Genomic DNA, 16881 nt, shown 5'->3' on the forward strand with positions numbered 1-16881 from the left:
AGCTTCTCGGGGGGGGGGGGGGCGCCTGGGTGGCTCAGTGGGTTAAGCCTCTGCCTTTGGCTCAGGTCAAGATCTCAGGGTCCTGGGCGAGACCCCGCATCGGGCTCTCTGCTCAGCAGGGAGCCTCTCTTTCTCTGTCTGCTACTCTGCCTACTTGTGATCTCTCTGTCAAATTAATAAATAAAATCTTTAAAAAAAAAAAAAGAGGGGGGTGCCTGGGTGGCTCAGTGGGTTGAAGCCTCTGCCTTCAGCTCGGGTTGTCATCCCAGGGTCCTGGGATTGAGCCCCGCATCGGGCTCTCTGCTCAGTGGGGAGCCTGCTTTCTCCTCTCTCTCTGCCTGCCTCTCTGCCTACTTGTGATCTCTGTCAAATAAATAAATAAAATATTAAAAAAAAAAAAGAAGCTTCTCGGGATTAGTATGATGTGGAAAGGGCAGGAGTTTCCGACCTTGGCTCCCGCATGTACCTCTCCAAGCTTCAGTTTCCCCATCTGTAAAATCAGAGTGGTACAAGTTGACAGTTTTTCTCGGGAACCCGTGGGCCAGTTGTGTTTTAGAATTCAGAAATTTTCAGATTGCAGAAAAGTAATGCTGTCCTGATAGCCAACATCACCTAATGCCCCAGGAGGGTGTGGGGCTGGACACCATGGTAAAAACACATTCATATTTCTGGAGAGAAATGTATGAATATTCACTGTATGCGGGATAAATAAAGACGATGATTAGTCTCAGTTAAGGTCAGGTTTTGCTGCCAAGTGTGCTTGCTGTAAATCTATAAAAAGATTTTTGGTTTTCAAGGTTTATAGATTTCAAAACTGTGGGTGAGGGCAAGTGGAACCGTTATTATATTCAGAGCCACTGCTAGGCTGTAGGGCTTTTCTGTGGGAAGAACAAGATAAGCATTTTACCATGGAAACCACTAGCTTTTGTGTAAATTTGGACAGTACCCCTTCTGGGCGATCATAGCCCCTATGCCCACAGTACAGGAGGAGGCAAGTACAGGAGGAGTAATACATCGTTTCCTTCATGGTAAATGTCAGTTGTCAGCCCATTCTTAACTAGGCATCTTTGTGCAGTGCACAACCTGTACAACCAGACACTGTACCACCAGTGGCCCTGATCAAACCCACATCTCAGGGTTGCTGGAGGAATAAGCAGTAATGTAGGATATCCCCCTCCCCCATAGATACAGCTCTACTTCAGACTATCTCTCATGCTCTAGATAAATGCTTTTCAGGTGTGACCATGCATGTGACTCACCTGGCTTCTCAAAATGCAGGAGGGCTGTGTGAAATACTGTGTTTCTAGCAAACTTGCAAGTCACACGCTGCTGGTTCACAAACCACACTTTGAGTAGTAAGGTTCTAGACCCATTTATCCATCTTCTTCTGGATGTCCCACAAGAACTTAATTAAGCATGTCCCATACTGAAGTTATGGCCTTTCCAGAAACCTGTTTCTGCTCCTGCTTATCTGACCCTCATTCATGGACCCAGTCTCCAGGTACCATCTCCCAAATTGGCAATGTACCAGTCCTCCCTGCTTCCTCAGGTCCTCTTCCTCACCCACACAGCGATCGGTTGCTAAAAGCGACAGATTCTACCTCCTTGGTATTTCTCCCATTCATTTTTGAGCTGGACAATTCTTGGAGAGCTGTCCACAGGGGGCAGACACACCCCTGGTCGAGAACCACTGCTCCAATCTCTTGCCTTCTCTCTGTTTCTCCAGCTACTGACTTGGATCACTTCTTCCACAGGGATAGTCTGGTGTTTCATCTTTGTGTATATTTTAATTATCCTATAACAATCTGTTAACATTTCTGTGTTCTCCACTTGAGTGTGAGTCCTAAGAATTCCCACGCTCTTGGCATCCTTCACAGAGCCTGATATAGGCAATGCTTAACACATATGAGTGAATGAATGAATGAATGATTCAATCCCCTCACAGCTGCAGGTTCCTAGAAGGAGGCAGCTCAGGGTTCTGCTCACAGGAGGTCTGCCCCAGGATTTGAGTAACACCTGTGTGTATCGAGAGCGATCCCAATAGTGCAGAGGGAGCTGTGAGGACCAGATGATATCCAAAGTAGATTCTGCTCCAAGATACTCCTGCCTGCCCTTTGGCCTCTCTCTTGTTTTTGTCTGGCCTCTCTACACTGCTTAGAAAGGTCGTTCATTCCACTGCTTCTCAACCCAGAGTGCACGGAGCTGTGTTGCTACATGAGCCGCTGCTTGAAGACGCTCTCTTCATCCTGAATGGCTGCCCTTGAACCCTGTTGAGAGCTTATGTTTGAAACCCAGGTTGGCTTATTCTGAGCAAACCATGAGAATACCCATGTCTTATGCACTGCATTTTGGGAGACTCAAGGCCTCCTCCGAGGCCCCCGGTTTGAATTTCACTTTTGCCATTGCCTCTTAGTTGAAGTCCGACTCTTTGGGATCATTTGTTTACATTTGCTGATCATCGGTCCAGCTGTCTTGCCAAGATACTGTAATAGACAAGTGTAGACAATAGAAAAAACATATCTTGGTCCCTGCCCTGGTTCCTGGCCAGAGTTCCTGCAACCCTTGTAATTCCGCGAGGAATCAGGACACACAGAGCATCTGTTGTACTATTTGGTCTTTGACCCTGTTCTTGACACAGAGCTCCCACATCCCTTGGATTTTGCTGGATGGTAGCAGTGTTCTTTGATCTACTGAGGTGATGTTTGGTGAGCTCCTGGATGGGGGCTGGCCACCAGAAAGACCATGCCATGATTAGAAGCTTGGAATATTCACCCCACCCCCCATTCTCCAGAGGGGGGGAGGGGCTAGAATTGGAGTTCTTGGTCGATCATGTCTAGGTGATGAAGCCTCCATAAAGATCCCAAAACTCTGGGGTTTGGAGCACTTCCTGGCTGGCGAACACTTGGGGGTGCTGGGAGAGTGACGTGCCCGGAAAGAGCATGGAGACTCTGTGCCCCTCCCCATATCTTGCCCTTTGTGTCTCTTGCATCCCGATGCTCATCTGGATCCTTCATCCTATTCTATTGTAGTAACTGGTAAGCCATCATTATCAGTTTCCCTGAGTTCTGTAAGCCACTCTAGCAAATGAATCACACCTGAGGAGGGGGACATGGGAACTTCTGGTTTTTAGCCAATGGGTCAAAATCCCAGGTGACATCCGGGCTTGTGCCTGGCATCCAAAGTGTGGGGGGTGTAGTCTTGTAGGAGTCAGCCCTTCACCGGTGGGATCTGACACTGTTTCCAGGTAGAGAGTGTCAGAACTGAATTGAATTATGGGACCCCCAGCTGGTGTCACAGAGAACTGCTTGTTGTGGGGAGAACTGCCTCCGCCCCAAACTGGTGTCAGGAGGGTGGGGTGTGACTGCAGTGCCGGGGGGTGGGGAGGGCGGGGGGGGGGTAAAGGGGACACACAGGATGGGAGCTCCTATCTCAGCCACATGGGCTGAAACTTAATAGATTGTCTAGTTGTCTGCAACTATTTTAGTCTGAACTTGACCCCTTTTATCTTCCAGCTCGTTCTTTGTCTCCGTAGTGTCTTTCAACTGTATTTAATCAGCTTTTGCCACTTGGGCTAGAGTTTGAATCTCTTCCCGTATCTGTCTGCAAACCCCCACCCCCACCCCCCCGTCTGTACTTCTGTCTGCCTCCTGTCTTGCTCTACCAGTGAGGCCAATTCCAGTGGGCCAGGAGTCAACCAACCTGGGCTTGAATTCTGGCTCTGTCTCTCATTAGATGAGTGATTTATTTAGCAGAAACGGTTTATTCCAGTCGTCTGCTTCCTAACCTGCAAAAAAGGGTGCAGACATCCACCATGTTGGTTGGCGTGAGGATGAAATGGAAAGCGTTGAACACTTTGCCAAAAACGTTACACGTTAATAAAAGGTAGCCACGTTTGCGGCCAACTTCCTTTATGAAATTGTGTTTTGGGGAAAAACATATTAAGAGCAAACACTCTGAAGCCACCTAGAGTTGAGTCTCTGCCCATCGTGTAAAGAGGCTTAGTGTACAGCTGTCCCTCCTTGAGACAGAGATCCATCTTTTTTCCTTCATTCCTTCTTCGGGCATTTCCCCTTCATCCTGTTGCCAGTTTGGTTCTAGGCACAAAATTGTTTCTGGCTGGATGGGTCAGGTAAAGATCCCAGACTGGATGCAGCCGTTAAAAAAAAAAAAAAAAAGTCTTCTCTAGCTGGTGGCTGGTCCAAACCAACCTTTGTTATTCTTGCATAATGACACACTCAATTGCTTTTTAAAAACAAAACTGAGGGGCGCCTGAGTGGCTCAGTGGGTTAAAGCCTCTGCCTTTGGCTCAGGTCATGATGCCAAGGTCCTGAGACCAGAGCCCCACTTCGGGCTCTCTGCTCAGTGGGGAACCTGCCCCACCTGCCACCTTGCCTGCCTCTCTGCCTACTTGTGATCTCTGTCAAATAAATAAATAAAATATTAAAAAAATAAAAGCGAACACTGAAAATTAAAAAGCAGACTAATACAGAGACTGGTTTTCATTACAGTCTCTCGTATTTCAAATTAATGGGGTTTTGTGGGAATGTGAAGGCTGCATTTCCTGGGTAGACCATTTGGAAGAGGAGTTCCCACCTGGAATCTGAGCTGTTTCTTCCCTGCCTCTGCCTTTACCTTTGTACTTTCCTTTTTCCTTATTTCTTTCCTTGTCTTCATCTTGTTCTAAAGCTGTTCCCTCAGCATCCCTTCTTGAAGCCGCTGATACCCCTGTGGTGTCCTCTAAACGCTTATCAAGCTTTTTGGCATAAAGAGCCATAGAGAAGGATTCGGGTAGATCATTAGAGAATGTCAAAGCTGGAAGGGCTCGGAGGTCACCTCACTTAAGGTTCTCAAATTGTGTTCCCTACAACCCAAGGGGTCCGTGGAGGTTCATGGGAACTTTACAGGGAAAAGAGCCTTAGGAGTCCTCAGACTATTCAATCACAGCATCTCTGCTTCATCTATTGTACATCTGAGTGCTCAGCATTCAAAAAAATTCAAGAGGCTTATTCTTCTTTTTAATTGAAAAACCGTAGACCTAGCTCAATTCTTCCATTTTACAGATGAGGGAACTGAGGCCCCAACAGGAAGTGATTACCTCCAGGAGACACACCACTGCTCGGTGGACGAAGCAGGGCTAGCAGCCTTGACCGAGATAGATAATTCAGAGATTACTGTTTTCCCCATTTCAAAGAGGCGGTATGATTGTGAACAGTCCTCAGTCAGCTCTGTGTGGGAATCAGGCTGTTTCCATTCTGACTGGTCTGTCTAGGGCATGTTGCACTGGGGGGAGGATGTTGGTGCTGGGAGAGGATTGTAAGATGGGGGCAGGTTGTTTGATTCTCACGTCAGTCTTGCTAGAATCTTCCTTTTGGCTTCATTTTGGAAACACGAGGCCCAAGATGTCTGATAAACTCTCTGCGGTAAACGTAGACCGGACTTGTCCCCCATGTCCTGTAAGTCATCCAGAACCCCAGGGACCACAGTGATAGGCCACAGTGTGCCAGCAGGAAGGCAGGGACTGGCTGTGCAAAGCTCACAATCACCCTTGTGAGAGGGATTCCCCCAGAGGTTTGCGCTCCACCAAGCCCTCCGGGTTCTGTCCCCTCAAACGTCTTCTTGGCCAATCGTTCTTAGTCTTTTTGGATATTATGACTTTTTGAAGAAAATGTTTGAAAAGGCTTTGGGGGCTGCCATGGAATTGCCAATATCGTTCTTATTTTCTGAATCAATGTCTACTATCATAATGGTTATGTGATCACCAGTTACGTCTCAAGGAAAGACACAACTTGAGAAAGGAGAACTCTTTCCAAGAAAGGACACTTTGGCACTGGATACTAAGGATCCTGGCCCGTGCTACTGCTGTTCCCTGGGAGGTGGATCAGTAATGACCTCACCTTGGCCCTCCGTTCCCGTAGCTCTTGCCGTGTCAGCCAGAGGGCGCCGTTGGTGCCGTCGGAGAGACCCATTAGGGGCCACTGCGGAGAGGGCATTTCCGTGTTACTCTGAGAATAAATGAATACTGGGCATGTTCTCATTCAGGCTTGCTTCCCAGTGACATTTTCCACTGTCCTAGATGAGACAGGGACAGGACCTGACCAAGGGATGTCCACTTACTACATTAAAAAGAAGTGCATTGGGCACCTGGGTGACTCAGTGGGTTAAAGCCTCTGCCTTCAGCTCAGATCATGATCTCAGGGTCCTGGGATCGAGCCCCACATTGGGCTCTCTGCTCCGCAGGGAGCCTGCTTCCTCCTCTCTCTCTGCCTGCCTCTCTGCCTAGTGTGATTTCTCTCTGTCAAATAAATAAAATATTGAAAAAAAATAGAATAGAATAAACGACATCGAGTATGTTTCCTTCGGCACAATAGAAATAAGCCAATCATTTCTAGCAATAAAGCTAAAAAATGTCTGTCATGGGAGCAGCTGTGGGGTGTCTGAAAAGGAATGGGTCTGGAATTGGAAAATTGGGGCTCCCAAGGCAGGTCTGCAACTTCTGGAGGGTGGACAGCCGCTCAGAGGCATGTTTCTTAGTGGCCAAAGTGTGGGGTTCTGAAGGCACACCAGCCCACGCTGGAATACCGGCTCTGTCACCCAAACCATTTAACCTTCCAGAAGACTGTTTCCTTAAATTTCCCATGGGTGGTGGACAACATGATCATGGTCGGCCTCCTAGAGTATGACCCAACAGAATTTGTGGGCAAAACAGGAATGAAGAAAGCTCCCATTCATCCACTGAACAGGAAGGGTTCAGATTGGTGGCGGCCTTTACCATGGCCAAGACCACCAGTGGGGGCCGCATCTCTGTTTCTCCCTCTCCATCCTTTGGTGCACACGAGCAAGGCCCCCCACATGCTCAAGGCACACAGCCCACCCAACCCGCATAGTCTTTTGTCAATGAGCCATGAACAAACCATACACAGAGAGAAGCTTTTTTTTTTTTTTTCCTTCAATTTAATTGAAGTTACTTAGAAAAATAATCAGGCTTGAATGGCTTTTCCTGGAGGAAGGTTCATGAACATTTCACGCTTTTGTTGGCAATGTGGAATTCAGCTTTCTTGAACAGTACAGTAGGAGCCAGGGAGAGTTTTCTAAAACAAGCCCTCTACTGCATACAAAGATGTAAGAAAAAAAAAATCACACTCCACAAAGATGTTAAGTTATATGGGCATATATACCATACTGAGCATGCTCATAGGAAAACAGTACAGGCAGCCGCTTCTGTACCTGACAAAGAGCAGCAAACCGAAATTCGCCTGCAAACAGCCAAGGGGCAAGCTGGTTATAGTAGGTCCTGTTGCCTGTTCGTAGGGTCCGGTCAGCTGATGAGAAAAGGCTGGAAGAAATGCTGGTTGTTGCAAACTGGGGGAGCCATGAGGTCAGTCCCGCTGACACAGGATGGGGCCTGGGAGGGATTCCGGTCCCCGGGGACGGCACAGAACAGGGCAGCTCTGACTATGTGTGTTGGTGTGTTGCGGGGAGGGGCGGTCTGCGAGGAAGATGGTCTGGCACCATTCACCGGGGACAGAGTCCCTTGGGTTCTTGCCAGGTTGGTAGAGGGCCTGAGTAATCCCTACCTCAGCAATGGTCTAGAGCCCACCAGCTAAGGGGGCTAGTGACTTTGCTTTTTTGTTGTTTTTTCCTGGGAATTTTCTTCCAGCAGGAATTAGCCCCTTGTGCCTCCACTCCTCTGCTGTCAGGAGGGTGGGACTCATCTGGTAGACAGGGAGGAAGGAAGGTCCTCCCTGAGACACCATAGGTCAACTGACTGCCTTTCATCCCAGACCAGCTGGGGAGGCAAGGAAGGGGATGGGGAGGGTGGTCCAGAGAAGCTGCAGGAATTCAAACCCTGTGGCTAATATTCTAGAATTTTCCAACCAAAGGGATAGGTTAAGCAGGAATGTCCTTGCAAATACTATCCTAACTGTACCTGGTTTTGAAAACACACCAGCACCTTTGAAAAGTGGCTTGGAGGTGGGATGCCGGCCTGTACTTTTCTCCAGTGAAGCATGCAATGGAAAGTGTTTTCAAATAGTTTTCTTTAAAAAACAAAACAAAACAACCAAAAAACACAAGCTTTTGCTTCCCAGGCACATTTTTACCCATGGATTCTTTTCCACCAAGGAGACAGAATACTTTCTACATTCTGCACAACAGTTGATCCAGTTTTGTTTTTTTTAACGTTTTTATGCTATTAGAAAATAAAACGTGAACACAAAACACAAGGAGAAAGTCCCTCATTGCAGAACTACACTGATGCCTTGTCCCTAAAGGACAGTCTTTCTCACTTGAGAGAAGAGGTATGAAAGGCAGTACTCTGCTCATGGCCCGAGTGAGCTCACCCAACCCAAAAAAGATGGTGGTGGGAACACAGAACTTGGGAAATCTATGGGAATTTCCACTGGAAAACCAAAAGCACATGGTGGAATTGAGGAAGCACTGCTCAAGGGTTGGGCTCCCTTTGCGTGCATTGAGTAACCTAAGGCTTGAGGAGTGGGGGGACCATTCTGTGGCCTTATGTCTCCCCCTCCGCCCCCCTTCCTCTGTCCATACCACCCAAGACCATCCCCTGCTCCCTTTGGGAAGGATGGAACATTGCCCAGGGTAGTATCCAGGATTAAAACCACTGCACTTAAATAAAAGTTTGATTCATTTGATAACGTACCTCTGTTGCTATAAACCAGATAGAGATGGGTTGGTACTGTTTTATTGTTTTGTTTTGTTCTGGAGAAAGGTCAGGGAAGTTGTTTTATCCTTGACAACCTCAGATATGCTAAATCGACCTAACCGAAGTATATCCTGTGGAACATCTCTGAGATCTGCAAAATAGAGTATCCTGGTCACATAAGTTCAGGAAATGCTACCAACTCAATGCTTTGGGCGGTTCATAATGCACAGCGTACATCCAAGGCTCTTAAAAGTCCTGCAGAAAGGAAATAGACTTAACTTTCTTTCCTAAGGATATTTGACCTCAAAATGCTTTTTTCTTTCTTTCTTTTTTCCTTTTCTTTTCTTTTTTCTTTCTTTTTTTTGCATCACATTAACTTCACAACTCCTAGACCCTTTGTTCTGTGGAGCACATATCAGGAAATGCTGGACAATGATTCATTAGCAGAAGCCCTATTTGTGAGGACAGTGTCCCCTGCCTAGAAACAGGGCCCAGACTCCCAACTCCAGGGACAGCGAGGCCTGTCACTCTATTCAGTAAAACACATGGCACACATCTCTGTCCATGGACGGCACGGTCATCGTGCCCTTCACAAAGGGGAGAGAGCTTGGAAGAAGGTATACAACATTTTTATAAAAAGCTTTGGCCACCCTCTCCAGTGCACACCTCACCCACATTCAATAAAATCATATTCTCAGTGAGATGTGGCAGCTGCTGCTGGGCCGGCCATGAGCTTTACAGTTTTAATAGTTTCTGTGAATAAATTATTCATTTTTGTTTGTTTAGAATACTCTCACCCCTATATGCTGCGTCAAAAACAAAACAAAAAGCAAAACTCACCCACGCCCCATCCCACCCCACCCCCTATTATTAGAACTATAATTATTATTATATACAGGGTCTGCTACCAACTCATTCACTAGTTGTAAGAGGGATGTGGCTCAAACTTCACCCGAGGCATTGAAATGGCTGGAAATGAGAAGCGTGTGCAGATGGTAATTAGCAAGGAACAGGAAGTGGAATGTTTCCGACCTTCCGGAGGAAAGGGGGCACGGATAACAGTCATGGAAGGCTGTCCTCGAGGCTCATGCATGGTGCTCGCCAAGGCGCTGATGGTCTCAGCCTCTGGAGGGCTTGGGAGGGGTATGTGCGTGCGTGCGTGCGTGTGTGTGTGTGTGTGTGTGTGTGTGTGTATAGGTGGTCCACCTCTGACCTTCACCGGGGGAGAAATACCAGACCACTCCAGATCTTCAGTGTACGAGGCCTGCCTGCCACAGCCTCTCACTCTCGGATGCGGCAAAGAGGAGAGAACATTTCTATGCCCAGGCGTGGGTGCTGGGCTTACCGCACAGGAAGAGGCACTTGGCGAATGAGTCCCTTCCCTCCCCCAAGGCAGACAGTACTAATCAATCACAGCCCGGCTCCCAGCTGTGCCTGGCAAATCCATTCTGGGACTTAAAGGCAGACACTACCAATCCATTGGAGTGGGCAACATAATGAGAAACGATGTTTGTCTTCTTTTGTGTTGGGCAATGAATCTGGATTACTCATCAAGTCAAGTGGCCTGTTCTAAGTGTGTGGTTTTCAAATTTGGGCCAGAGGAAAACGTAAATTTGTCGGGTCATGGACCTTCTGGGGTTGTTCAAAATGGTCCAAACCTCATGTGAAGTCCATGACTATGAGGGGTTTGCTAATGGTTGAGCTGGAAACTGTGTCCACATAAAGCTTCTTGAGGGCCGAGACTATGGGTTTCGTTCAACGCTTTACCTGCAGGGTCTACAATGAGGCCCCGCACGTAGTAGTTGCTCAATAAATACTTGTTGACTATAAAGCAACAGCCACTTCACCAGCATAACTGGCACTGCCAGTTAAAAATTTCTGTAGAAAAGCCTACTCTATCAGACTACTAATTCTGGTGAAAAAGGGGGGAAAAAAAGCTACAATCAGCTCTTCTCCTTGGGTTAAAAAAAAAATCATTTTTTTTTTTTCTTAGCACAAGGGACTCTTGGGTTGCTTGGAATCTGCTTGGAATCGGTCCCTCGCAAAGGTGCCTTTTTCTATTTATTTCTCACCGATTTCTGAGAAGGGTGGCATCGACAGACATCCCGATGGTTGTTATCACACAGTTAACCCTATGAGCGCCTAGTGAGGAGAACATTCATGCCCCAGAGTGAGCTGTAGCAAGCACAGAACAAAAACACACATTTCTTCTGCAAAGACATTAGAATCTTGCTGCCACAGAAAGAAATCTCTACAGAGACCATGTTTAAATAACTATAAATAATATTAATTAGAATTCATGGGATGCACAATTCATGGAATTCACCAGAGCACAAGGAAACCTCTGAGACAGTGTTGTAGGTATTCACGTCTAAACACGAGGACACCCATCCTTTTCCCCTGCAAAGGCAGCCGTCCTTCCCTACTAAGGATTTTAAATAATTCTCACCATGCCGCTCGCAGCATCATCCCCACAGAAATATTACTTTACAAAATAACCCAATATCCATAGAATTTCTTTCGACAAATAAAAAAATCTTAAATTAAAAAGCACGATTCTCTCTCCCTCTCCCCGACCCCCTTTCATTCCAATTTCAGGTAGCTGGGCACTGAGTAATTGAACATTAAAAAATCGAGTTTGTAGACTTCGTACAGCTGCGTCTGGTGCTCGGAGCTGATGTTCTGGAAGAACTCGGTGGTCATCTCGTCAGTAGTTCTCGTCGACTTGGCATAGGTGGGGAACTTCAGGTAGCTGCCCACGCCCGCCAGCCGCAGAACGTAGTTGGAATCCTCCTCCAGCGTCTCGTACTTGCCCACGAGGTCATAGTGGATGTGGCACGGGTGGCAGAGCGAGTGCACGGTCTGCCAGTGCTCGTTGAAGGGCTCCTCGCGCTGCGTGTGCGGGTCGATGAGATAAGCCACGAACTCCTCGAAGCGCACGTCGTCGCCGCGCCGCAGGGCCTCCTGCGTGGCGTTCTTGCGCTGCCGCCGGATGATCTTGGTGCCGTAGCGCTTGTGGAAGGACGTGTTGTACTTCTGTGTGAACTTGTTGCGGTAGGCCGACACCAGGCGCTCGAAGGGCTCGCGCACGAACAGGAACTTCATGTAGCTTTTCAAGCGGTGGTTGATCTCCGGGATGCTGTACTGGTTCAGGGTCTTGAGGTTGGCCGCCACGTGCGCCTCATTGGCCGGGATCTCCATGGGGTCGCTGTACTTGCCCCGCCCGCTGAGCACCATCATGAGCCGCTTCCAGTTGGTGCACGCCACCTTGGGCACGTAGCAGTAGATGAGCTCGTGGTCCTCGTCCACCACCAGGTGCTTCAGGTCGTTGGGCGTCAGCACCCGCCGCTTGCGGCTCAGGGCGCTGTTGGCGCGACAGGTGTCCGTGACCTGGTCGCGCCTCATCTGGTGCAGGACGGCGGTGTTTGAGAGCTCCAGCTGCAGAGGGGACACAAGAGGGACACGAGTTCAGTAGGGGCGCGGGAGATGGGAACCTTGGGCCACGTCCACAACCGCAATGGCCAGTGCGGCGGAGGGGTGGGGTCCCCGGATAGATGGCCAACGACCTAGACCGCCCCGTCTTCCTTCCTAACTCTCCACCAGCTGCCTCGCCTCTTTGGGTTCTTTGTTCCACCATGTTTCCTCTATGGAGCAATAGTCAGGTCAACTCTGTAGCTTAGGCATCACCCTCTACCAGCCTGGCATGTTCCCAGAGCTGCACTAGGCTCTTTTCCTTCTCTCTGTACAACCACTTTGAAACGAGGCTGATTTAACAGCAGTAAGGACCCGCCACTGTTGCCAGGCAGCCTACCAGGCTACGATGCGAGGCACCAGGGATGTGGTCATAAAAAACACAACGAGGTCACTGCTCTTGCAGAGCTGACAGCCTAGCTGGAGAGAAAGAGGGAACCAAGGCTCAGAGAGGTTAAGGCACTAGCTTGAGATCACACAGTGAGTGAGCAACCAACCCCGTATTCAAACCCAGGTCAGTCCTCCTGGCAACCAGGGCCGCCCACTTTGTACTCTACCCTGAGGTCCAGAACTCCCATCTTCTTGACTGAAGCACGGCAAGTCTGGCATTTGATCGATCCACATTAAAGCAGGGGGATCCAATTTCTCTATGAGGCCACCATGGTGAACATCAGTTGCTTTGTGCGTCTTCTGGTGCCTGTGCCTTGATGTTCCTCTGGGAACCCCCTTTCCTCCACTCCTAGTTCCTTTTCCCTCTCAAGCAGCTGTGTGGTGAGAATGGCAGCCTGGAGCTTGGGGACAGGGAGGGCTAGACTGGGAAGGGAGGGTACAAAGAAAGAGGAGAAGACAGAGGGACATACTCCCAGTGACGTCACCTCAATACCTAGGTCCATACTTTGCTGAAACCAGACCCTTCACCTCCTGGGCTTTTGTTACAGTAGTCGGTACATCTGCTTTGGCGCATAAAGCAGTGTGAGTCTGGATTCTGTCTTTTGGAACCCAGATATAAGGCACTGGCATTTACCACCCTCAAGCCTTTCTTCTCTGCCATATTCATCCATTGATGTATCCATTCAGACATCTGTCCAGACCTCACAGTGTACAGGGCACTTGGCTCAGCACCCACGGGAGAGAGAACATTTTCCTAAAGGGCTCACAGTCCAGGACACATCCGACCAGAGAGCTGGCTGCCTCAGAAGGGCCCAAAGGGAAGACATCTGTGCTCTTCTAGTTTCTAGGAACAAAAGTGTCTCCTCAAAGGCCATTCACTCCCCTGGGAGCCAGTGCACCTAGGATAGGAAACAGAACACCGCACTGCCCTGGTGTGCTGACAACCCTATTGTTGTTGGCTTAACACCATGCCTCTGTCTACCTTCCTGAATGCGCAATATGGCTCTTTTTAATTTTTTTTAAAAGATTTTTATTTATTTGACAGCAATCACAAGTAGAGAGGCAGGCAGAGAGAGAGAGAGGAAGGGAAACAAATTCCCCGCTGAGCAGAGAGCCAGATGCAGGGCTCGATCCCAGGACCTTGGGATCATGACCTGAGCCGAAGGCAGAGGCTTTAACCCACTGAAACCACCCAGGCGCCCCGTGGCTCTTCTTTTAAATATCAAAGAGATTGAAACTAATTATGGTTAACGCTACAGAGAAAATGGGGCACCAGCACTAGGGAATAGCCAGTCTGGGGCTGCAGAGGACATAGTGTCGTGGTTGTCTTCCTGCCCTGAGAACACAGAACCCATCCATGTACTTGTCTTTGACGTCCTCCATAGCCTGCATCCACCTACCTTTCCAGTCCGGTTTCTAGTCCTCCCCCATTCAGAACTAAAGGGAGCTCCAGAGATATCAAGGATTCACTCTTTTCCCTTTGTTTTTTAATGAAAAAAATTTTTTTAAAAATCCCAATACAACTAACATACACTGGCATATTAGTTTCAGAGACACAATGTATTGATTCAGTAATTCTGTATGTTACTCAGTACTCCTCTTAAGCGTACTCCTGATTCCCCTCACCTCCCAAGTCACCTCCTCTCTGGTAACCACCAGTTCTCTATATTGAAGAGTATGTTTGCCTCTTTCTTTGTTTTGTTTCTGAAATCCCACATATGGGTGAAATCATATGGTTATTTGTCTTTCTCTGACTTCTTTCACTTAGCATCATACCCTCTAGATCAAGCCACGTCGTTGCAAATGGCAAGATTTTATCCTTGAAAAATTCCATTGTGTGTGTGTGTGTGTGTGTATGTGTGTGTATCACAACATCTTTATCCATTCATCTATCTTCAGACACGTAGGCTGCTTTCACATCTTGGCTGTCGTAAACAATGCTGCAATAAACAGGGGTGCATGTATCCTTTTGAACTAGTGTTCTCATATTCTTCGGGTAATGATGTGGTAGTGCAATTACTGCATCATACGGTAATTCCATACAAAAGCGGCTGCACCACGTTGCATCCCCACCAACAGTGCACGAGGGTTCCTTTCTCTCCACATCCTCGCCAACACTTGTTTCTTGTGATTTTAGCGACTGACAGGTGTGAGGTGATACGTCGCTGTGGTTTTGATTTGCATTTCCCAGATGGTGAGTGATGTTGAGTGTCTTTTCAAGTGTCTGTTGGCCATCTGTTTGTCTTCTTTGGAGCACTGTCTGTTCATGTCTCCTGTCCATTTTTAAGTGGATTAATTGGTTTCTGTGGTGGTGTTTTGTAGAAATTCTTCATGAATTTTGGATATTAACCCCTTATCAGATATGTCATTTGCAAATATCTCCTCCCATTCAGTAGGTTGTCTTTTCATTTTGTTGTTTCCTTTGTTCACAAAACTTTTTCTTTTTTCTTTTTTTGCTATAAGTCTCCAAAGTATATTTTTGCTTTGGTTTCCCTTCCCTTAGGAGACAGAGCTAGAAAAAAGTTGCTATGGCTAATGTTGGAGAAATTGCTGCCTGTGCTCTGTTCTAGGATTTTTATGGTTTCAGGTCTCACATGTAGGTCTTTAATCCATTTTGAGTTTATTTTTGTGTATGGTGGGAGAAAGTGGTCCAGTTTCATTCTTCTGCATGTAGCCGTCCAGTTTTCCCAACACCATTTGTTGAAGAGACCGTCCTTCCCATTGCATATTCTGGTCTCCTTTGACATAGACTAGTTGAGCATATAATCATGGCTTTATTTCTGGGTTCTCTGTGTGTCTGTCTTTGTGCCAGCTTTGATTACTAGAGTTCTGTAGTAGGTCTTGAAATCTGGGATTCTGAGGCCTCCAGTTTTGTTCTTTTTCAAGATTGCTTTGGCTACTCAAGGTCTTTTGTGGTTCCATACATGCATTGGGATCTTTTGTTCTAGTTCTGTGCAAAATGCTATTGGTATTTTAATAAGGATTGTATCAAATCTGTAGATTGCTTTGGGTAGTATGGACGTTAACAATATCTGTTCTAATCCATGGGCATGAAATGCCTTTCCAGTTGTTGTCTTCAATTTCTTTCATCAGTGTTTTATAGTTTTCAGAGTAGAGGTCTTTTACTTCTTTGGGTAGGTTTAATCCTAGGTATTTTATTCTTCTGGGTGCAACCGTAAGTGGGATTGTTGTCTTAATTTCTTTTTCTGCCACTTCATTATCGGTCTAGAGAAATGCAACAGATTTCTGTATATTGATTTTGTGTCCTAAAACTTTCCTGAATTAGCCTAATTAGTTCCAGTAGGTTTTTGGTGGAGTCTTATGGGTTTTGTATATAGTATCATGTCATGTGCAGATAGTGAAAGGTTTACTACTTCTTTACTAACGTGGATGCCTTTTCTTTGTTTCTCTTGTCTGTTTACTGTGTGCGGTGAACACTTCCAGTTCCATGTTGAGTAAAAGTGGTGAGAGAAGACATCCCTGTCTTGTTCCTGATCTTAGGGGAACAGCTCTTAGCTTTTCACAATTGAGTATGATGTTAGCTGTGGGTTTGTCATATATGGCCTTTATTATGTTCTAAACCTACTCTGACAAGGGTTTTTATCATGAATGGATGTTGTAATTTGTCAAGCGCTTTTTCTGCATTTATGGAAATGATCGTATATGTTCTTATCCTTTCTATTACATTGATGTGATGTATCATGTTGATTGATTTTCAAGTATTAAACCATCCTTGCATCCTAGGAATAAATCCTACTTGATTGTGGTGAATGATTCTTTTTTACTGTGTTGTTGGATTTGGTTTGCTAGTATTTTGTTGAGGATTTTTAAATCTATGTTCATCAGAGTTACTGGCCTGTAGTTCTCTCAAAAAAAATGTTGATTTTTTTTTCAGTGTTTTTATCTTGTTTTGGTTCAAAGAATCTCCTTTAACATTTCTTGTAAGGCTGGTTTAGTGGTGATGAATTCCTTTAACTTTTGTTTGGGAAACTATCTCTCCTTCTCTTCTGATAAGAACCTGGCTGGGTGGATTATTTATCATGCCACTCTCTTCTGGCCTGCAAAGTTTCTGCTGGAAAAAAAATATCAGCTTAGGAGGTTTTCCTTCTCTGCAACTGCTTTCTTTTCTCTTGCTGCTTTTAACATTTTCTCTTTATCACTACTTTTTGCCATTTTTTAAAAAAGATTTTTATTTATTTATTTGACAGAGAGAGATGTAGTGAGAGAGGAAACACAAGCAGAGGGAGTGGGAGAGGGAGAAGCAGGCTTCCTGCTGAGCAGGGAGCCTGATGTGGGGCTCGATCCCAGGACCCTGAGACCATGACCCAAGCTGAAGGCAGACGCTTAACGACTGA

The 16881-nt window shown here is 46.8% G+C and overlaps 1 protein-coding gene across 2 annotated transcripts in view; it reads right to left on the reverse strand.

The window, feature by feature from the left end:
• Window positions 1-6983: 6983 nt before the first annotated feature.
• Window positions 6984-16881, reverse strand: part of CHST11 (carbohydrate sulfotransferase 11) — a 260692-nt gene continuing 250794 nt past the window's right edge. For both annotated transcript variants that reach the window (XM_046012699.1, XM_046012698.1), the window contains exon 3: window positions 6984-12103. In XM_046012699.1, the coding sequence (XP_045868655.1) occupies window positions 11249-12103 (855 nt within the window). In that variant the 3' untranslated portion in view covers window positions 6984-11248. The remainder of the gene's footprint in view (window positions 12104-16881) is intronic.

The sequence above is a fragment of the Meles meles genome, chromosome 7, assembly GCF_922984935.1.
Source record: "Meles meles chromosome 7, mMelMel3.1 paternal haplotype, whole genome shotgun sequence".
Taxonomy (NCBI): Eukaryota; Metazoa; Chordata; class Mammalia; order Carnivora; family Mustelidae; genus Meles; species Meles meles.